Below are 24,049 nucleotides of genomic sequence, written 5' to 3'. Positions count from 1 at the left end.
AATTACAGCAATATCTCTCTATATATTAAGCAAGTGAGTAAAAGACTCTTTTCTTTATTGTTACCCAGAGCACTGGCCAACTCTGGCTAATGGTGGTACTTTGGAGTGTGAGGTGTTAAGAGTTTTTTTGCATAACCATTATGTTATTCCCCCCACTTTTTTTTTTTTCTTTTAAACCAGAGCACCACTCAGCTCTAGTTTACGGTGATACAAGGGACTGGGACTTCTCAGTCTCAGGCATGATAATCTCTTTGCATAACCATTATGCTATCTACTCTGACCCCACAGTAGTTTCTCAAACGAAGAAATCAGTCTGATTTGGTTTTTACAAATAATGAAGATAATTCAAAATATAAAATTTAAGTTTGAAAAAACAAATACTGCAACAGACTTTCATACTTGAGGCACCAGAGGTCCCAGGTTCAATCTCTGGCACTGCCATAAATCAGAATTGAGCAGTGCTCTGGTTAAACAACAACAAACACACATGCAAACAAAAACACAGACCAAAACACTTTTTTTTTTTTAAGTTGGTGACTAAGTCTAAAAGTCCATTTCAAAGTTATTTCTTTAAGTCCAACATTTACTAACTCAACAGATGGGTTTCAAAAATGAGAAATGTAATTTTACTTTCAACTCACTAACTGCATATTCAACTGGCAGCTTTATGAAAAATAATTTTAGAATACAGAATGGCCTGAGTTAAACTACTCTGAATACTTTACCAAGAATGCTGGAGGTTCTTTTTCTTTTTAATATATTAGCCTTAAAGATGTCTTCCCCAGATAGTTAACAAAAATAATTATTTGTAGCTATAAAACCTGACAAATAAACTCCTAACATAGCATCACTGCCTTTTCTTCCTCTTATAGGAATCATTACTGTGACCTCGAACCCGGTGGTACACAGAAGATGCTATTTTCATGCTGTCTTTTTTAGTAAAAGTCTTCTCTCTTGTTTCAGGTTTCCAAAGTAATAATTGTGCATCTTCTCCTCCAGTTAGCAAAGAATCATCCTGCATATTCCAGCAGAAAGAACGAACAGTAGCAGTATGTCCTCTCTGAAGACTGGTCATGTGGGTCAATCCTGCTGTAGTACAGTTCAGTAAGTGAATCTTTCCTGTGTTTGTTCCCCCAACAAGAAACAACTTATCCATCTTTTCGTGATATAGACCACCAATCAAATAGTCCAAAATATCTTCTTTCAAGTTGATTACTTTTCTAACATCCTGGATGCTCAAACATGTAATAGGCTCATCAGTATCCAAATAATTGAGATCCCACCAATAAAACCCTTCATCATGCGTCATGCAGTAAATCTGTTTGTAATCTTTCCCAGCCCAGCCAATGCAATTTACTGATGAAACTGAGTTACAAGTTGTAATCAAGGCATCTTCTTCATTGTCAACACTAATATCAAATACATTTACCAATCCATCAGTTGAACCTGAGACTATCATATTGGGATTGCTAGGGTGGAAACATACTTGAGTGATATCATCACTATGCGTCTCTGAATATACACCAAGTGGGTCTTTAGTAGAAGACATATCCTGGGAATTAATTCTCGCATCCCAAAACACCAACAATGCATCATCATCGACTTTTTCTGTACCAGCACAAATGACATGATCATTACAGTTGATATCAAAACTGATAAAAATATTGGAAGAGTAACCCTTGAATAACTGAACAGGTTTCTCACTGGCTAATCGGGCATCCCAACATTTTACAGTGCCATCAGTACATGAGGAGTATACATGGTCACAAGAATTAGCAAATTTTACTCCATTAAGATGTCCAGGATGTCCACTGAATTCTCGTAGTACTTTTAAACTTTCCTTATCATATAGTCTAATTAACCCATTAGAACATAAAACTGCAATCAAGCTTTCTTTTTCTGCTTGTACGGTCTTTGATATGCCTATACCAAGAAGATATGTAGGCTCTTCAGTGTTCGAGGAACGTTTAACAATGTTCAGATTAGCAAATTGTTCTTCAATCTTCTCCATATCAAGAGTGGCATTCAAGGGCTGTAACTACCTGTAATAAAGATATAAAAATGGGGTGGGGAATCAGCTGGGAGGTCAATATTCAGTGATATCATTCATACATGTGTTAAACTCTAGTTCATTCCCTGGCACTGTATTAGAACAAAAAAGTAAGGAGGGGCTGGGAGGTGGTACACCTAATTGAGCACACATATTATAGCGCACAAAGACCCAAGTTCAGGACTCCTGCAGGGGTAAAGCTTCACAAACAAGTGAAATAGTTCTGTAGATGTCTCTTCTCACTCTAGTTCCTCCTTCCCTCTCAATTTTTAAAAAACTTTTAAAAATATTTATTCCCTTTTGTTGCCCTTATTGTTTTGTTGTTGTTGTAGTTATTGCTGTTGTTATTGATGTCGTTGTTGGATAGGACAAAGAGAAATGGAAAGAAGAGGGGAAGACAGAGAGGGGGAGAGAAAGATAGGTACCTGCAGACCTGCTTCACTGCTTGTGAAGTGAGTCCCTTGCAGGTGGGGAGCCAGGGGCTTGAACCGGGATCCTTACACAGGTCCTTGTGCTTTGCACCACCTGTGCTTAACCCACTGCGCTACCTCCCGGACTCCCCTCTCTCAATTTCTAACGCTATTCAAAAAGAATAAGAAGTTTGGGAGGTGGTGCATCTGGTAAAGCATATAAAGATCTCAGTTCAAAACTCCCCGTCCTGACTCATTGGGGGGAAGCTTCACAAATGGTGAAGCAGGGCTGTAAGTATCTCTTCCACTCTCCCTCTCCCCCCCCCAAGCCCTTCCCTCTCAATTTCTCTCTATCCAACAACAACAACAATAATAATAATTAATAGTAATAATCAAAATGTAGCAGGAGACTGAAAATGAGAAGGAGCAACTAGGGAGGATCAGTAGAGCATCAGTCTTGCCAGCTCGAGGCTTTCATCCCCAGCACTACACATGTCAGAGTGCAGCAGTACTTTGCTCTCACACATAAAAGAGGATAGACAGGGGAGTCGGGCTTTAGCACAGCGGGTTAAGCACAGGTGGCGCAAAGCACAAGGACCGGCATAAGGATCCCGGTTCGAGCCCCGGCTCCCCACCTGCAGGGGAGTCGCTTCACAGGCGGTGAAGCAGGTCTGCAGGTGTCTATCTTTCTCTCCCCCTCTCTGTCTTCCCCTCCTCTCTCCATTTCTCTCTGTCCTATCCAACAATGACAACAATAATAACTACAACAATAAAACAACAAGGGCAACAAAGGGAATAAATAAATAAATATTAAAAAATAAATAAATAAATAAAAGGGGATAGACAGACAGACAGGATGAGCATGTGCATGTGCATTCCAAGGAGATGTTACTACTAAAGAAAGGAATAGAGAATTGCATTACTGCTTTGGACCAAGAAAGTCATTAAGTGGGTATCATCAAGAAACTTATAAAGTTTCTTGTAAGGAAATGTCTTTCCTTAACAGTTTCCAAAAATAAATAAATAAAAGAGCCTCTAAATGGTAATGCACCCCCAACAACACTAGTCATTAAGATCCATTTTGGTTAAAATTCAATCAGGTTACCAATTTGAAACCTTAAGTGCTTAGATTGAAGGAGTATATACTCAGAACTGGGGTATATGCATCAAAAAGTTCAAGACATTCAATCTATTTTTCCCCTCATATTGATTAAATAGTGATTTATCAGACTATAAGTTAATAAGAGTGTATATTAACACCTGACTGAATTTTAACAGTGGGCTTAAATGCTAATGCGTTTTTAATAATGACTATATCTTTGAAATATAAAATCACTTATAATCTTAGAACATAAGCAGCTGGTTGTGTTAATATATAAGCTACAGCTATATGTAAATAGTATTAAATGACATAAATCATGGTGAGGTTAAAAAAAATCCATTTTTGACTTCCGACATAAAAAACTACTGCATAGAGTCGGGCAGTAGCGCAGCGGGTTATGCACAGGTGGCACAAAGCGCCAGGACCGGTGTAAGGATCCCAGTTCGAGCCCCCAGCTCCCACCTGCAGGGGAGTCACTTCACAGGCGGTGAAGCAGGTCTGCAGGTGTCTTTTACTCCCCCTCTCTCCATTTCTCTCTGTCCTATCCAATAATGACGACATCAATAACAACTACAACAATAAAACAAGGGCAACAAAAGTGAAAAAAAAAAAAACTATAGCATAGTAATTTTATGTTATCTCAAGCTGAAAGTTTATAGTAAATTGTTACAGATAATTCTTTTTTGTTTGTTTCCCATCAAATCACTTTATGGGGGTGGTGGTAATGGTTTACAGTACAGTCGTTGGCACATGTGTTCAATTTCTCATCTCTCTGTGATAGGTGTCAGCAAAACACTCTTCCCCAAACTTAGATTCCTTTTCACTATCATGCACCAGGACCCCAAAGCCTTCCCCATTCCTTCTTTCTCCAGAGACCTTTGTTTTGGTGCAATACACCATATCCAGTGCAAGTATTACTTTGCGTTTTTCTTTTCTTTTTAGAGAGAGACAGAGAGACAGTCAAAGAGACCACAGCACTGAAGCTTCCTCTTTCAGTGTATTGAGGTCTAAGCTTGAACTATCCAACTGAGCTATTTTGCTGACCTCTGTCCTTCTTATGTTCTACCTGTAAGTGAGATCATTTCATATTGATCCTCAGTATAGCATTCTAGGGAGTAACTCTCAGACAGTAGAAATTTATATAGGAATTTGATTCTAGGTATTCTGGCTTCAGAAGGTGTTTCTTTTACCCCCCCCCCCCGGTGGTCTTTAATCACATAAGATTGCCTTCCTGGTAGGATATATGTAAAACAAGTTCAAGGTCAAAAAAATATGCATGCTTAGTAACTTTATCCCAATTAAAAAAAAAAAACCAAAGAATACTAGTCAGCCTTGGCTTATGATGGTGTCATGAATCTGTTCTCAGAATTTTTTTCATTTTTGCTTTTCATTTATAATTATTTTGGCCTTACAAACTTGAATTTTTAAAGGAAAAGGCTTTTTTTTTTTTTACTCTTTTGTTTTAGTGACAGCTTTTTAAGTGTCTTCCCCTTCCCCCACTCCTGGTGGCTACTTTCCCCCTTTTTTGATAGGTGGTGAGAGACTGAGTTAGAGAGACAGAGAGGAGAGACATCTGTGGTAGTAGTACTACTCTTCTGCTCATGAAGCCTTCCCCTGAAGGTGGGTACTTGGGTCTTTGTGCATGGTAACATGAATGTTTTAAAAATGTCCAGGCCAATGGACTCACTAAATATACTATAGTCTAGACTTTTTCTTATTATTTTTTTTATTGTTTCCCCATGACTAAGGTCCTAGTTTGACATTTTTGGGGCAGAAATATTATTTAGGTGAGCCTGAGTACTTATTACTGCATCACATCAAGGAGGCACATAATATCAAGTTGGATTAGTAGCTTCCAAGTATTTCCATTTTTTAAGTTAATCTTTTTTTTAGAAAGTATTTATTTATTCATTCCCTTTTGTTGCCCTTGTTGTAGTTATTGTTGTTGTTATTGCTGTCGTCGTTGTTGGATAGGACAGAGAGAAATGGAGAGAGGAGGGAAAGACAGAGAAGGGGAGAGAAAGCGACTTGTGAAGCTACTCCCCTGCAGGTGAGGAGCCCAGGGCTCAAGCTGGGATCCTTATGCTGCTGGTCCTTGCGCTTTACACCATGTGAGCTTAACCTGCTGTGCTACCGCGGGACTCCCCAGTATTTCCATTTTAAAGGTACATGCCTTTATAATCAGAAATGATAAAGTGCTATAATAAGACCGTATTAATAATCTAACCTTTCATAACATTATATGCAAAGACTTTAGCATTCATGGATTCTCTTTGCTTTAAATCAATGATTGGTTATATACTAGGTCCTTAGTAATTTTCCTTTTTCAATTAAAGATTTATTTATTTATTTATTTATTTAAGAGAGAATCAGTGCATCACTCTGGCACATCTGATGACAGGGATTCAACTTGGGACCTGGTATATGATAGTCCAAAGCTTTAGCCATTGTATCACCTCCCAGGCTGCAAAAAGATTATTTCTCTGAAGTTTTGTTTATTTACTAATGAAAGAGAAAGAGAGAGGGGGAGAGAGAGAGAGAGAGAACTGAGCCCTGGTGGTAACACTGATGAGGGAGGGATGAAAATAAGAAACAGCCCAAAAAACTCTATCATCTTGTTTCTTTTTTTATTTTTTAAATATTTATTTATTCTCTTTTGTTGCCCTTGTTTTATTGTTGTAGTCGTCGTTGGATAGGACAGAGAGAAATGGAGAGAGGAGGGGAAGACAGAGAAGGGGAGAGAAAGATAGACACCTGCAGACCTGCTTCACTGCCTGTGCAGCAACTCCCCTGCAGGTGGGGAGCCAGGGGTTCGAACAAGGATCCTTACTCTGGTCCTTGCGCTTTGCGCCACCTGTGCTTAACCCGCTGTGCTACCGCCTGACTCCATATTGTTTCTTTTTTATAAGACCCCATTAGTCCATAAGTTTTATGTGAAAAAACCTAAAAAAAAAAAAAAAATTAAATTGAACTGCAGAGACAGCATAATGGTTCTGTAAGATTTACACACCTGAGGCACCAAAGTCCCAGGTTCAATCCCCTGCACCACAAACTAGAGTTGAGCAGTGCTTTGGTAAATAAAAAGTTAAAAAAATTCAAATTAAAGTTTTAAATATACAAAATATAAGAATATGTGTGAGAGATACCCAAATAAGTATTACCAGATTTAACAGATGTTAACATTTTGCCATATTTGTTTCAATGGAACAAATTAAATGAAACATTAAAGAAATCAAACAGATGCAACTCCCATGATTAAGAATTTATAAAAATGGCATCACATTTGTATGCATCTTTTTTTTTTGAAATTTGCTCTTTTTCATTATATATATCAAACCTGTCTTACGCCTTGACTCAATTTTCATGCATTAACAGTGGAAGAGTTCTGGGATCAACAAATAAAACTAAAAGGACATCTGCTTGTGCTCATAAAAATTACTAAGATAATGGTCCTCTTTCATAGTTATTTTTTAGAGCACACAAGAAAAATAGATAATATTTCATATCTGTGAAGAAAAACATTATTCAACTTTTTTTTTACCACTAGTTATTCAAACATATCCTAAAAATGTGTATTTACTTAATAGTATACTGACCTTATACTCTAAGGATAAACCCTTTAGAATTTAAAATGAGCAGATAAAAAAAAATGCTCATTCTTTAAATATTCAAAGTTTAAAAAAATATTTACTTATTTATTCCCTTTTGTTGCCCCTGTTTTATTGTTGTAGTTATTGTTGTTGTTGTTATTATTGTTGTTGTTGTTGGATAGGACAGAGAGAAATGGGGAGAGGAGGGGAGAGAAAGACCTGTTGACCTGCTTCACCGCTTGTGAAACGATTCCCCAGCAGGTGGGGAGCCAGGGGCTAGAACCAGGATCCTTCTGCTGGTCCTTGTGCTTTGTGCCACATGCGCTTAACCCACTGCACTACCGCCCAACTCCCAAGTTTTTTTTTTTTAATTCTCTTATTTCTTTTTTTTATTGTTTTAGTTATTATTGTTGGTTATTGATGTCATCGTTGTTGGATAGGACAGAGAGAAATGAAGAGAACAGAGAGGGGGAGAGAAAGACAGACACCTGCAGACCTGCTTCACCGCTTGTGAAGCGACTCCCCTGCAGGTGGGGAGCCGGGGGCTTGAACCGGGGTCCTTATTCCGGTCCTTGCTCTTTTTGCCACCTGCGCTTAACCCACTGCGCTACCATCCGACTCCCTAAATATTCAAAATTTTAGGACAAAGTTATAAAAGAAGCAATTCCTGCAGCCTGGAGGTGGCGTAATGAGTGAAGTACTGGACTCTTAAGCAGAAGGCACTAAGTTCAGTCCCCTGCACTGCTTGTGCAAGAGTGATACTCCAATGTTTGTTCTCACTCTCACTTGCTCTTTCATAAATAAAAGATCAGATTGATGAGATGCAAACAAAAAGTCTAGGGCCAGCAAGACAGCTCACCTGTCCTGCACTCTGTCCTGCACTCAATCCATGTTCAAGCCTAACCAGCACTGCACTGGAGGAAGCTCTGATGCTTCTTTTCTTCTTCCCCTCTTGTCTCAGTCTCTATGTGAAAAAGCTGACCCAGAGAAGTAAAGTCTAGGCAACAAGAACAACAACAAAAAAAGCCATACCACCCTGAACCTATCCAGTCTTGTCATGCAGTAAAAAAAAATTAATGTGGGTTTTAAACTAATGACAATTTATAGGACTCTAAGTACACATTTCTATACCCAATTAGGAGGAGATAGTATACCTTCCTGCCACTAATGTTGCCTTGAGACTGTTTTACATAATAGAACTAGCATCCTTGAAGGCTTTGATTCAGAGTTCTAGAGATAGGTGAGACTCAGAGAATTAAACTTCAAGGCTATAGTAAAGGTACCAAATTGCAAGATTTGTCCATATGGCACACTGTTTAATACTTCAAAAAAGAAAGGTAGGCATTCAAGGTGGAGGTGCAGTTAATAAGCACTGGATTCTCAAGCATAAGTTTGATCCCTGGCACTACATGTACCTGAGTGATGCTTGGGTTCATGTCTCCTCTCTCACTGATAAATAATCAAGGCTTGGGGGTTGGGAGGTAGCACACCGGGTTAAGTGCACATAGTTCACTTAGTACCAAGGACCAAGGACAAAGGTACACTTAGTACCAAGTACCAAGGACAAAGTACCAAGGACCCACGCAAGGATCTGGGTTCCAACCCCGGACTCCCCATCTGCAGGGGCTTTGCTTCACAAATGGTGAAGCAGGTCTGCAGGTGTCTATCTTTCTCTCATCATCCTTTTAAAAGATTTTATTTATTTATTTATTTATTTATTTTTTAAAATATTTATTTTATTTTATTTATTCCCTTTTGTTGCCCTTGTTGTTTTATTATTGTAGTTATTATTGTTGTCATCATTGTTGGATAGGACAGAGAGAAATGGAGAGAGGAGGGGAAGACAGAGAGGAGGAGAGAAAGATAGACACCTGCAGACCTGCTTCACCGCCTGTGAAGCGACTCCCCTGCAGGTGGGGAGCCGGGGTTGGAACCGGGATCCTTATGCCAGTCCTTGTGCTTTGCGCCACCTGTGCTTAACCCGCTGCGCTACAACCCGACTCCCAAGATTTTATTTATTAATGAGAAAGACAGGAGATAGAATGAAACAGATATCACTCTGGTATTGTGCTACCAGGGATTGAACTTGGGACCTTATGCTTGAGAGTCCAATGCTTTATCCACTGCATTATCTCCCAGACCACTCTCTCTCTCTCTCTCTCTCCTCTCTCAGTTTCTTTCTGTCCTATCAAATAAATAAATAAAAATGGCCACCAGGAGCAGTGGAGTCTTAGTGCAGGTACTGAGCCCCAACGATAACCCTGGAGGCAAAAAACAAAACAAGTCTTTAGAGGAAAAAAAAAAAAAAAGAGCGGCGGGGGGAAAAAAGTAGAGGCAAGGCAGGTAACCCCCTCAATACTCATGCTATAGATTACATATTTTAACCAGAGTACTGCTCAGTTCTGGTTTATGGTGGTACTGGTATTGAATCTAGAACCTTGTAGTCTCAGCCATGAAAGTCCTTCTGCATGATTATGTTACCTCTCTGGCTGTAGAATTTATATTCTCCCACAAAAAGTAAAATAGTTTAATCTCTTGGGGAAACATGAAAACCTCTAGCTTAAGTCTTAACACATTAATATGCAAGTGAGTCATATTTGAAATATAACCTGCCAAGACAATTTAATCCTTAATTTTAGGTACTAATGAATCATTCCAAAGCAAACATATTCTTTTTGTTCTAAATATATACTTCATTTTCTCTTCCATTTCCCAGTTCTCAAGAAGTCATTAAATTCTCCTTTCATTCTACACTCTCACAGGGCAATTTTGTTTTGCATTCATGATTTCAAATGACATGTATATGTCAATGACCTACTAATGTCAGCCATCTACTGACCGTATCTATCTAAATGTGTATCATCACACAAAACTGATTATCTCTGCAGTGCCAGGAAATGAATTCAGGACTTTGTTCATGCTCAAAAACCAGTAAGCCGCTTGACTATGTTTTCTTTTGTTTGTTTTTTTCATTTTTTTCATTTAGTAAAAAGGGAAAGATGCAGAGAGACAGAGAGAGAGAAAAAGAGAGAGAGAGAGAGAGAGAAAGAGACCTCAGAATTACCTCATCATCCATGGCATTCCGCAGTGCTGCCTACTATGGAGCTCAAAGCCAGTGTGGTAAGGTATATACTGGTAAACTGTCTCCTAGCCCCAAACGGATCATTTTAGACCACCTTCCTTTACCAAGCCTTAGCCTTAAAAACAAAAACTTAGATGTCTCAATCTTCTCCAGTGTGGTTAATGGTACTGGCACCATGACAATACTCTAATCTACCTGATTATCCAAGTTAGAACTGGTGAGACATGCCCAACTCGTCTACTCAGGGTTGTCATCCAATTAATCTTCAAATCTTACTTTTAAGCTTCAGGCAAATAAGGGAAAAAATGAGATTAAATCTATTTCTACAAATCAACAGTGATTACTTCATATGGTTCAATCTAACAAAAATATATACAAACATTTAAAATTAAACATGATTTTTTTTAAAAAAAATGTTTATTTATTCCCTTTTGTTGTCCTTGTTTTTTTTTGTTGTAATTATTATTATTGATGTCACTGTTGTTGGATAGGACAGAGAGAAATAGAGAGAGGAGGGGAAGACGGGGGAGAGAAAGGTAGACACCTGCAGACCTGCTTCACCACCTGTGAAGTGACTTCCCTGCAGGTGGGAAGCCAAGGGCTCAAACCGGGGTCCTTACGCTTTGTGCCACCTGCGCTTAACCCGCTGCGCTTAACCCGCTGCACTACGGTCCGACTCCCTAAACATGATTTTTATCTTTGTTTCAACTAAATACATAAAAGGAAGCTTTTAAAAAACAAAACAAAACAAACAAACAAAAAAACCAGAGCACTGTTCAGCTCTGGCTTATGGTGGTGCAGGGGATTGAACCTGGGGCTTTAGAGCCTCAGGCACGAGAAGCTTTTTTCTTTTTAGTATTTTTTTTTTTAAAATTACTTATTTATTCCCTTTTGTTGCCCTTGTTGTTTTATTGTTGTTGTAGTTATTATTTGAGATTGTTACTGATATGGTCGTTATTGGATAGGACAGAGAGAAATGGAGAGAGGAGGGGGAGACAGAAAGGGGGAGAGATATAGACACCTGCAGACCTGCTTCACCGCTTGTGAAGCGCCTCCCCTCTAGGTGGGGAGCCGGGGGGCTTGAACCAAGATCTTTTTTTTTTTTTTTTAATGTTTCTTCTTTTTTTTTTTTTACTTTTTAAAAAAATCTTTATTTATTGGATAGAGACAGCCAGAAATCGCGAGAGGGTAGGGGAGATAGAGAGAGAGAGACACCTGCAGCCCTGCTTCACCACTTGCAAAGCTTTCCCTCTGCAGGTGGGGACTGGGGGCTCGAACCTGGGTCCTTAAGCACTGTAACATGTGCGCTCAACCAGGTGTGCCACCACCCGGTCCCGAACCAAGATCCTTAATGCCGGTCCTTGCGCTTTGTGCCACCTGTGTAACTCCCTATGCTACCGCCCGGCTCCCTCTTTATTTTTAGTATTTTAAGTCACAGAAGACTAGCAAGAGCTGAGAACATGGAGTGAGGTTTCATTATATCAATACACACAATAAAAAAAAAAGGCTCACACAGAAAAGAGTAGTAAAGCAAAGAGGAGGGAGTAGAAAATATGGGCTATGAGAACAAGCCAAAAAGAGCCTCAAATTGAAAGAAATGGAACAAATGAAGGAGTTACTGCTACTGCCTCCTGACTGTGTACAGGTGAAACACTAGTTTTTATGCCTCTGAACACTGAGATGAGACAAAGAGAAGAGGCTCAGATAAAGCAAATTTTGGTAGGCTGCCTTAGGGGTAGAGAGTTCAGTTCCCTGGTGCTCCCAGATAGCTTCCTGGGGTTCACTCAAGAGCCTGTGGTTTCTATAGCTCTGAAAAGCAGTCTCAAACTCCTTTTCTCAGCCACTTGGTGCCTGAGTGGCTCCTTTAAATCTGCCCACATCGATTTGAAGCAGATGTAAAACATGGCACCCACCGGCACCAATGTCTTGCAGGGTTTCTACTTGAGTCTTTCTCTCCCTCCCTTCTTGCTCTCACTGTCCACACACAATCATCAATCTTCAGATAGTGATGTGCCTTTCATTACCAGAAACCCAGCTGTTCTTTGATGAAATTTGTTGAGTAATTTGTTGTAACATTTGTTTTCTAGAGGACAGCCAAGCTTCCATGACTAAGTTACCATAGCTGTTTCCCAAATATCAAAAATTTTGTAAATTCTAAGGCTATGGTGGTTTGCTGTGCTAAAAATACAATTTCATTTGAAAATAATTGCTTGTGACCAGGGAGATGGTTTAGTGGGTATAGGAATTACACATGAGCCCTAACACAATATGAATTGTAACAGTGTTCTGGTCTCTCTTACTCCTGTTCATCAAATACATAAATAAGGGGGCAGTTGTGCACTTGGTTAAGTGCACCATAGTATGAAGTGCAAAGAAAGACCCAGGCTCCCAACCTGCAGGGAGATCACTTCATAAGCGGTAAAGCAGGTCTACAGGTGTCTCTCTGTCTCTCTCCCATTTCAATTTTTTTTTTTTTTTAACCAGAGCACTGTTCAGCTTTGGCTTATGGTGGTGCGGGGGATTGAACCTGGGACTTTGGAGCCTCAGGCATGAGAGTCTGTTTGCATAACCATTATGCTATCTACCCTCTGCCCCATCTCAATTTTTTTAAAATATTTTATTTATATATTAATGAGAGGGATAGGAGGAAAGAAAAAACTGAGACTAAAGAATTACTAGTATCTCATTTCAACCCACAATGGATGAAGTATTGGACTCTCAAGCATGAGGTTCTGAGTTCAATCCCCGGCAGCACATGTACCAGAGTGATGTCTAGTTCTCTCTCTCTCTCTCTCTCCTTCCCATTCAATCCCGAGCACCACCATAAACCAGTGCTGAATAGTGCTCTGGTTAAAATAACAGTACTAATTGGGGGGGGGTCCAGCGGTAGTGCAACGGGTCAAGCGCACATGGCGTAAAATGCAAGGACCAGTGTAAGGATCCTGATTTGCGCCCCCCTCCACCTCCTGCAGGGGGGTAGCTTCACAAGTGGTGAAGCAAGTCTGCAGGTGTCTGTCTCTCCCCCTCTCTGTCTTCCCCATCTCTCTCGGTTTCTCTCTGTCCTATCAAATGGCAATAACAACAAGGGCAACAAAAATGGGAAAAAACAGTCACCAGGTGCAGTGGATTCGTAGTGCAGGAACCGAGCCCCAGTGATAACCCTGGAGGCAAAAAAAGTAATAATAAGTAATTTAGAAATTTGTGTGGATTAAAAAATAATTTTATCTTTTATTGAGTGGATAGAGACAGCCAGAAGTTGAGAGGAAGGGGGAGATAGGGAGAGAGAGCCCGGCTTTACCATTCACAAAGCTTTCTCTCTGCAGATGGGGGCTGGGGGTTTGAACCGTATCCTTGCTCAACCAGGTGCACCACCACCTGGCTCCCTGTGTGGTTTTAAGCACAGAATTGGCTCTAAAATAATTTGCCTGGGCAAGCAAAATAGCTCACCTGGTTAGTGAACCTGCTATGTTATGGATGCAACTCAGGTTTGAGCCAGGTCCCCCAATGCACTGGTGGACTTTCTGATGCTATGGTTTCTTTCCCTCTGTCTCTCTCTCTGAAAAAGTCAGATAGAGCAGTGAAGCCCCAAGGAGGAATGAACATGCACACACACCCAATATGCATAAAAACTATTTGTTTCAAAGTTGGGAAGAAACTCTGAATTTTTAATGAAAGTATGCTAAACTGACATCTGCTACAACTTCAGTGTATTTTTAAATATCATATCCATTAATGATTGAGACTTAATGTCTTTGTAAATTAATCCTGCTTAATGAGTCTGAGTATGCTATTCTTATTCACATGAGTGTTCAAGATACTGGCTGCAGTAACATATGGCATCTCTTGCATTAAATACATGAAAAATTTTAGGCACAGTTTTTAAAGTGCAAGAATCTGTTACCAAGGGAAAAGGGGAGGGAATTCAAGGGAATGACACACACATTTTCTCATGCAGTATGAAACTATCCTTCAGGTTCCAGATATAACATTCAAACTTTTTTTTTTTTTTAAGCAAAGACATACTTCTCAATAGCATCCTCTGATGTCCAGTTTCTCAAGTGAAATCTTCACCCAAAAGTTACCCTTTAAAGTAAGTCTATGAATGCCCAGCTTCCTTCAAGAACAATTAACTGCCTTTTCTTTTCCATAACAACCAGCTGGTTAACCAAACAGAAAGAAACCAAACCTCCCCGATCACCAGATGTCTTAATTTGGAACAGTTAGTAGCAATGTGGAATGATTCAAATCCTGAATTGGTACTATATATTTACTACTTCTTCTAATTCTGAAAAGATACTTTTAAAAGCTAAGCAAATGCTCTCTTTAATATCTTCAAAAATAGGGGCCAGGCAGTGACACACCTGTTTAAGCGCACACACTACAGTGGGCAAGGACCCAGGCTCAAGCCCCTCATCCTCACCTGCAAGGGGAAAGCTTCATGAGTGGTGAAGCAGGGCTACAGGTCTCCGTGTCTCTCTCTATCTCCCTTGCTACTCTCAATTTCTCTGCCTCTATTCAATAATAAATAAATAAAAATATTTTTAAAATAAATTCAAAAATAAACAAGGAAATGAACCACGGCCTAGAACAGACTGATGATAACATTATCAAAGCAGAGAGCCTGATAGATTGTAACAGTATTAAATCTCGGTTGGATCCCCTGGTCCCCACGTGCAGGGGGAAAGCTTCACAAGTGATGAAGCAGAGCTGCAGGTGTCTCTCTGTCTCTCTCCCTCCCTATCACCTCCTTCCCTCTTGATTTCTACCTGTCTCTATCCAATAAACAAATGAAGATAATTTTTTTTAAAAAGCTTGTTTAAAAAAAAAAAAAGACCCTATGGCCTATTACAGAAAGGTACTAGTAGGGGCCCACTAGATTACCTTCTGCCTGGGCCAAGGTAAATGCACATATTATAATGCTCAAGGAGCCATATTCAAGCCTCCTGTCCTCATTTGTAGAGGGAAGCTTCACAAGCAGTGAGGCACTCTCTGCCTCCTCCTTCCCTTTCAATTTCTGTTTCTGTCCAAATAAACAAAACACTGAAATAAGAAGAAATGAGAAAAACAGAAACCTAGAAATGACTCACAAAATAGGTTTAGAAAAATTCCTATCAACAATTACATTGAACACAAATAATCTGAACATTTAACTGAAAGGCAGAGATGCTCAGGTCAAGAAGAGGCAAGACTAATGGAATCCATTTTTCAAATTAATACAGAGTTGAGCAGTGCTCTGCTACCAACCAAAAACAACAAACAAATAACCAAACCAAAGCAAACAAAAACCACTGCAATAGCTTATTAACATCAAGCTGAAATTTTATCATAGACCTAAGTGTGTGAGCAAGAATTACAAATCTAGGGAAAAAATAAGGACCCTGTCACTGAGGGTTAAGTGAACATTCTTTAAAATATAAAAAAGCAAGCAAACAAAACAGCACAAATCAGAGAAGAAAATTTAAATTTCTCTCTGTGTGTGTGTAAGAACCCAGACTGTGGCACACACAAGTTTCCCAGAGAAATTTCTCTCTCCCACCTTTTTTTGAAGAGTGGGACATCAAAGGCCCGCTCCACCATGCATGCAGTTTCTCAGGTGTTTCCATGTAGTGTCAGAGATTGAACTCAGGGTCTAAGATGTGCATGCACTTTATCCAAGAGTTACCTCCTGAGTCCCAAGAACTATTCTTTGAAAAATCAGTGAAGAAAATGAAAACTGTCAGGCTAAAACAAAAAGGGTAAACTGAGACAAGCTTGAGTTATCAGAGATCAAGATGACTTAAAAACAGCAGCAGAGGGCGTCAGGCGGTAGCACAGAGGGTTAAGCGTATGTGGCGCAAAGTGCAAGGACCTGCGTAAGGATCCTGGTTCAAGCCCCCAGTTCCCCATCTGAAGGGGAGTTGCTTCACAAGTGGTGAAGCAGGTCTGCAGGTGTCTATCTTTCTTTCCCTCTCTCTCCATCTCTCTCTGTCCTAACCAACAACAATGACACCAATAACTACAACAATAAAACAACAAAGGCTACAAAAGGGAATAAAGGTATAATAAAAAAAAAGAATATTAAAAAAAAAAAAAAACAGCAGCAGAACTATAATGCGGGACACACAAGCTCCAGAGAGTTACAGGGGAGTTCCCTGAAGACTGGGGGCAGCTATTTTTATGGGTAAGCAGTGCAAGGAGGAAAGTTTAGTTAGGAATACTGATTCAGTAAATAGATCTGAAAATGAAGAGATCATTAGTAGATGCTCACAAGTAAAAGAGTATTTCTTTTTATATATATATTATCTTCCCTTTTTATTGCCCTTTTTTGTTTCTTTTAAATACTTATTTAATCTCTTTTGTTGCCCTTATTGTTTTATTATTGTAATTATTGTTGTTATTGATGTCGTTATTGTTGGATAGGACAGAGAGAAATGGAGAGGAGGGGAAACAGAGAGGGGGAGAGAAAGATAAACACCTGCAGACCTGCTTCACCGCCTGTGAAGTGACTCCCCAGCAGGTGGGGAACCAGGAAAGCCGGGGGACCTTTGTTTTTTAATTGTTGTATTTATTGTTGTTGTTATTGATGTCGTCGTTCTTAGATAGGAAAGAGAAATGGAGTTGGGGAAGACCGGGGGGGGGGGGGGGGGGGGGGGAATTAAACACCTGCAGACCTGCTTCACCAGCTGTGAAGTGACTCCCCTGCAGGTGGGGAGCCAGGGGCTTGAACCAGAATCCTTCAGCGTGTCCTTGCGCTTTACCATGTACACGTAACCTGCTGCACTAGCGCCCGGCCCCAGGAAATTAGTCTTTCCCACTTGAAAGTCATACTTACCTACCTGAGAACTGCTGAGCTCTCTGGCTTATGGTGGTGCTGGGGACTGAATCTGGGACCTTTGGTGGCTCAGGCATGAAAGCTTTTTTTACACATAACCTTTGTGTTATTTTCCCCATTTTCCCGACTGAGTGCATGTATATAAAAATATCCATTTAGCTATTTTAAAGATCTAACATATATGGGGGGGAGAAAAAGACAAATTTTTTTACACACACACACACACACACACACATATACATTTTTATTTATAAAAAGGAAACAGTGGTCCGGGAGGTGGCTCAATGGTAAAACATTGGACTCTCAAGCATGAGGTCCTGAGTTCGATCCCTGGCAGCACATGTTTCAGAGTGATATCTGGTTTTTTCTCTCTCCTATCTTTCTCATAAATAAAATCTTTAAAAAAAATGGTTTTTGAAAAAAAAAAAAAAAGGAATCATTGACTAAACCATAGGATAAGAGGGGTACAACTTCACACAATTCCCACCACCAGAACTCCCCATACCCCATTCCCTCCCCTGATAGCTTTCCTATTCTTTAATCCTCTGGGAGTATGGAACCAGGGTCATTATGGAGTGCAGAAGGTGGAAGGTCTGGCTTCTGTAATTGCTTCCCTGCTGAACATGGGCGTTGACAGGTCAAAAAGACAAACTTCTTACACTGTTTTTCTCATATGAAGCCTGGATACATTGGTGTTTTTACTGCTCTGGACCAACTTTTTTTTCTTTTAATCTACTGCTCCAGATGGCTATGTTTTCCTTTATTTATTTTTTTGATTGAGAAATTAAGAGAGAAGGGTAAGGGATATAGTATAATGGTTATACAAAGAGACTTTCATGCTATGAGGCTGGGAAGTCCCAGGTTTAATCCCCACACCACTATAAACCAGAGCTGAGGAGTGCTCTGGTTAAAAAAAAAAGAAGAAGGGGAAATAGGGAAGAAAGACACCTGCAGCATTGCTTCACTGTTGATGACATTTCTGCCCTGCAGCTAGGGACTAGGGGCTTAAAGTCAGGTTCCCCAGGATGACAGAGGACCTAGTGGGGGTTGTATTGTTGTGTGGAAAACTGAGAAACACTATACATGTACTAACTATTGTATTTACTGTTGACTGCAAACCATTAATCCCCCAATCAAGAAAAAAAAAAAAGTTAGGTTCCCGTGCGCGGTAGTGTGTGTGCTCTGGTGGGTGCATCACTGCCTGGCTCCTCTGGACCAACTTTTTTCTTCTCTTTTTTTCTTTTTTTGAGATTTTATTTATTTATTTGTGAGAAATGATAGGAGAGAGAAAGAACCAGACATCACTCTGATCACTCTTCACTCTGACACATGTACTGCCAGGGATTGAACTCAGGACCTCATGCTTGAGAGTCCAATGCTTTATCCACCGCGCCACCTCCCAGACCACAACTTTTCACTCACATAGTGAGACAGGTCATGGAGGAAGGTACAGTAGGACAGACTACCTCTTTTTTTTAAACCAAAGCACTACTCAGCTTTGGTTTATGGTGGTGTGGGGGAGTAAACCTGGGACTTTGGAGCCTCAATCATGAGAGTCTCTTTGCATAACCATTATGCTATCTATCTCTACCCCAGACTATCTCTCTTAACCACTTTGTGCCCTGTCACAAGATCAGGAATCTTCTCTTTTGCACACCCTTCTTCCTTTAGTTGAGCTTCAGGTTTTGAACATATTGTAGATAATTTAGAAGAGATGAAGAATGGCTATACAGGTATTTGAATTATATTTCAAGTGTGTTTTAAGTTTTTCTTAATGTTTATTTATTGGATAGAGACAAATTGAGAGGGAAGGGGGAATTAGAGAGGGAGAGAGGAGATACTGCTTCACCACTAATGAAGCTAAGTTTCAAACTCATTTCCTCTCTTCTGAGTATAGTGAAAAATCCTGGTATTAGAGAAATAAGCAACAAAAGGTGTAATTCTTGAACCATCCTACAAAAAGCCGGAAATTAAGAGGAAAAAAAAAATCTGATCTGTTGTGAATGATATCAGATCAGAACTGGAAATAAGGAACAGTCAGATGCAGCTCTCCTAAATATATAAAAATGGTTAGCTTAGACTTAGCTGTCATCCTTAGCACTGACTACTACTGCCATCTAGCAACAGGTCCATACATCAGGAATGACAAAATAAACAAATAAATCAGGATTTAACGGCAAAGTCCAACAGAAAGATGCTTTAACTATCGAAACTTTTGCAGTTAACCAATGGTAACTGAGACTGAACTGAGTATTTCTCAGTTCTTTTCTTCTCTTCCCCTTGCAATATTAATTATAGCACTATATATGTGTTCCCTTAGATTTCTCCTCAGCCCCACTGGTCTCTCCAAAATTTCAATCCCTCTGAATATGCTGTAAAAAACTTCAAATGGGGAGGGGGGTCCGGCGGTAGCCTGGCGGGTTAAGTGCACATGGCGCAAAGTACAAGGATCGGCATTAAGTAACCCGGTTTGAGCCCCTGGCTACCCACCTGCAGGGAGGTCGCTTCACAAGCAGTAAAGCAGGTCTGCAGGTGTCTTTCTCTCCCCTCGCTGTCTTTCCCTACTCTCTCCATTTCTCTCTGTCCTATCCAACAACAACGACATCAATAACAATAATAATAATAACCACAGCAACAATAAAAAACAACCAGGGCAACAAAGGGGGGGGGGAGCCTCCAGAACAGTGGATTCGTGGTGCACCGAGCCCCAGCAATAATGCTGCAGGCAAAAAAAAAAAAAACTTCAAGTGGGGGGGTCAGGTGGTGACACACCCAGCTGAGCACACATCCTACAATGTGCAAGGATCCAGGTTCAAGTCCTCAGTCCCCACCTGGGGGCGGAGGAGCTTCATTAGTGGTGAGGCAGTGCTGTAAGTATCTCCTCTCTCTTCTCTATCTCCCCCTTCCCTCTCAATTGTCTCTATCCAATAAGTAAACATCAAAAAGAAAAAAAAAACTTCCAATGTACTCGAAATATACTTCAAAATGACTATATAGTCATTCTTCATCTCTTCTAAGTTATTCATAACAGGTTCAAAACCTGAAGCTGAACATTGACTCAAGGGAGGAGGGGTTGCAAAACAGAAGATTCAACTAGCTAGTAAATCCCATCTTAAAAATCACCCATCACATCCATCTCCTGGCTGGTGGCCCTGCTGGATATTATCCTCCTTTGTTTTTTCATTAGCTCTCAGCTATAACTGCAGGGACCTCCCACGAACCTGCCACAGAGCAGAAGAGGAAAACACCTGATTTAACATCTCACTTATTTCTGGACAAAGATAGCAGTAAGAGGACAAATTCTCACATAAGAAATGAGTTTTGTTTCTAGACACTAATTACATTCTGCAAAACACGCACTAGATGGAAAATGAAAGCTAACACTTCAACATTTCCTAATTTTATAAAACCAAATACTTTGTTTTTATTAAACATGTGTATTCGTTTGCTGTCTCTGTATGGGTTGCAGAGTGTGCAATGTGAATCACATATTGTATTTTATAACCACCCCAGCTTTTTTTTTGCAGGGGATGGGGGAGGTAACATCTCTAGGCTTACTTTTTCAGATAGAGGTAAAAGAGGCGGGGTGGGGGTGGGGGGGAGAAGCCCAAGTGCCCTTCAGTGAAGTGGGGGCTGGGCTTGAGCCTGGGTTGGGTTATGCGCATGGCAAAACAGCATACTATCCAAGTGAACTATGACATGTTCTTTGTAAATGCCTACCTATCTTCTTGGATCTAGAAAGATCATTCTATCATATGTTGATAGTTCAAGTAAAAGCATAAACATGCGTATATGTTTTGAAGAGAGTGACACACAGAGGGGGCTGGAGGTGGCACACCTGGTTAAGTGCACATAGTACAAAGTACAAAGATCCCCGTTTGAGCCCCCAGCTCCCCACCTGCAGGGGGGCCATTTCACAAGTGGTGAAGCAGATCCGCAGGTGTCTCTCTATCTCCCCCTCTTCTCAATTTCTCTCTGTCCTATTCAACAAATATGAAAAATGCCCTCCAGGAGCAGTGGATTTCATAGTGCAGACACTGAGCCCCAGCAATAACCCTGGAAGCAAAAAAAAAATTCTATTTAAGTATTCTTTAGTTCTGTTTTTCAGATTTGTTTCTCCTCACTGTACAATTTAAGTTTACCATGGGGAGGGAGGGCATGCTCTCTAGTTCTTTAATTATCAGTCCTCTACAACTCCATAGCCTACCTCACGAAAGCCTACTTGCCATGACTATTGATACACAAAAACACATTCAGTAGAGGAAGACAAGGAGATAAAGATAAGAAATAATGACAATCAAAGTTAGGATGACACACATTCATAAATCAAACCCTATAAGCAGTTAATAGTTTTCCTAGAGAAAGTGAAACACCTACCTATCAACTCAATAGTAAAAATACTAATAAAACACCTATAACCTTGTTTTTTTTAAAAAATTATTTATTTATTTATTCATGAGAAATATAGGAGGAGAAAGAACCACACATCACTCTGGTACATGTGCTGCCAGGGACTGAACCCTGGACCTCATGCTTGAGAGCCCAATGCCCTATTCACTGCGCCACCTTCTGGACTACTATAACCCTGTTTTAAGATCAATTCAGGCAGGGGTAGATAGCATAATGGTTATGCAAAGAGACTCTCCAGCCAGAGGCTCTAAAGTCCCAGGTTCAATCCCCTGCACCACCATATATCAGAGCTGAGCAGTGTTCTGGTAAAAAAAAATAAATAAATAAAAATAAAACCTTAGGGGGCCCAGGTGGTGGCGCACCTGGTTGAGCGCACATGTTACAGTGCATAAGGACCCGGGTTTGAGACCCTGCTCTGCACCTGCAGGAGGGAAGCTTCTTAAGTGGTGAAGCAGGGCTGCAGGCATCTCTCTTTCCTTCTCTACCTCCCCCTTCCTCTCAATTTCTCTATCGAATAATAAATTAAAAAAATTTAAAAAAAAAGATCAGTTCACTCCAACTTCAAAAAAGTCACAGAAAGGGGCAGAGGGTAGATAGCATAATGGTTATGCATAGAGACTCTCATGCCTGAGGCTCCAAAGTCCCAGGTTTAATCCCCCGCACCACCAATAACCAGAGCTGAGCAGTGCTCTGGTTAAAAAAAAAAAAGTCACAGAAAGAACCATGCAGGTGTAAATAAAGTAATTAAGAAAAATCTAGGACTGGGAAACATCACCCTATCACCTTACACAATATACTTGTAAAAAGCATTCAATAAAGACCTGACGATTTGAATATAAATTGATAGCTAGTCAAATTCTGGAAACAGTATGTTCAAAATGTTATGCTATTTTCACAAAACAGGATCAAACTATCTCAAATTTCCAAAGTTATATAGTATCTATTGTATCGTATTTTTCCACACAACAAAAGACATATCCGACCAGTCAACGCCCATGTTCAGCGGGGAAGCAATTACAGAAGCCAGACCTTCTACCTTCTGCAACCCTCAATGACCCTGGGTCCATACTCCCAGAGGGATAGAGAATGGGAAAGCTATCATGGGAGGGGGTGGGTTATGGAGATTGGGTGGTGGGAATTGTGTGGAGTTGTACCCCTCCTACCCTATGGTTTTGTTAATTAATCCTTTCTTAAATAAAAAAAATTAAAAAAAAAAAGACATATCCAATCACTTTTTTTTTTTTTTTGTCATTTTTGGATCTTTATCACTCTGGGCTTTTTCAGACAGAGACATACACAGACAGAGGTAAAGACAACATGGCACTGGGGCTGGGTGAGATGGTGCAGCTGGATGAACACACATGTTACAACGTGCAAGGACCTGGGTTTGAGCCTCTGGTCCCCATCTGCAGGGGGAAAGCTTTGTGAATGGTGAAGCAGGGCTGTAGGTGTCTCCCTTTCTTTCTCCCTATCACTCACTTAGCTCTTGATTTCTGTCTGTCTCTATCCAGTCAATAAAGATAGAAAAAAAAAGACAACACAGCAGTGAAGGTGCCTCCACTGCTGTGGGGCCTAGACTAGAAACTGGCCTGTGAGCCAAGCAAGCAGGCACACAATCCAGATGAGCTATTTTATGGCCCAATACATTCACATTTTAATCAAGACTTTTTCAAAATACCCAGCGAGTCCCAATCTGTATCTTTTCTATTTTTAGAATGGCTCAAGGGACTTGTGTGTTCTTAAATTCCTTTCCTAGTTCCCAAGAAAAACTGCAGTTTGGTTTTACAATCTCATGGGAGAAAGGGGAAAAACTTTGGAGAAAATAAAACAGCTTCATAGAGACTAGTTGGGTGCAGCGTGGAACTATAACTCTAACAGTCTTAGGATTTTGTGAACCATTATTAAGTAATTAATACCAATATATTAAAAAAAAAGATGGGGGGGTCAGGCAAGGCGGTTTAAGTGCACATGGAGCAAAGCACAAGGACCTGAGCAAGGATCCGGGTTCGAGCCCCCAGCTCCCCACCTGCAAGGGAGTCACTTAATAGGCAGTGAAGCAGGTCTACAGGTGTCTATCTTTCTCTTCCCCTCTTCTCTCCATTTCTCTGTCCTATCCAACAACGACATCAATAACAACAAGAACAATAACTTCAACAATGATAAAAACAAAAACAAAAATAAAAACAAAACAAAAAAAAAAACAACAAGGGCAACAAAAGGGAAAAAATTAGCCTCCAGGTGCAGTGGATTCGTGGTGCAGGCACTGAGCCCCAGCAATAACCCTGAAGGCAAAAAAAAAAAAAAATCTGTACTGAGGCTGGGTGGTGGTGCACGCAGTACAGCATATACATTACCATTTGCAAAGACCTGCTCCCCACCTGTAGGGGGAAAAATTCATAAGCGGTGAAGTATTGCTACAAGTGTCTCTCTCTTCCTCCCTACACCCCCCCTCAATTTCTGCCTCTATTTAAAAAATCCAAATTATATACAGACTAAAGATAAGAGTACTGGAATCAGGTTAAAAAAACAAACAACAACAACAAAAAAAAAACACTATGAAAAATTTAAACTTGCAATATCTACCTTCTTCCTTC

General features: G+C 40.2%; 1 protein-coding gene across 3 annotated transcripts in view; it reads right to left on the bottom strand.

Moving 5' to 3' along the window:
* Nucleotides 1-381: 381 nt before the first annotated feature.
* WDR89 (WD repeat domain 89) overlaps nucleotides 382-24,049 on the bottom strand; it is a 29,570-nt gene continuing 5,902 nt past the window's right edge. For 2 of the 3 annotated variants that reach the window (XM_007530909.3, XM_060174863.1), the window contains one exon: nucleotides 383-2,042. In XM_007530909.3, the coding sequence (XP_007530971.1) occupies nucleotides 848-2,011 (1,164 nt within the window). In that variant the 5' untranslated portion in view covers nucleotides 2,012-2,042 and the 3' untranslated portion in view covers nucleotides 383-847. Of the gene's footprint in view, nucleotides 2,043-24,049 lie in introns of all 3 variants that reach the window. The other variant, XM_060174864.1, reaches the window with a different exon arrangement.

The sequence above is a fragment of the Erinaceus europaeus genome, chromosome 16, assembly GCF_950295315.1.
Source record: "Erinaceus europaeus chromosome 16, mEriEur2.1, whole genome shotgun sequence".
NCBI lineage: Eukaryota > Metazoa > Chordata > Mammalia > Eulipotyphla > Erinaceidae > Erinaceus > Erinaceus europaeus.
Note: the sequence above shows the minus strand (reverse complement) of the source record. Positions and strands in the feature narration are given on the sequence as shown.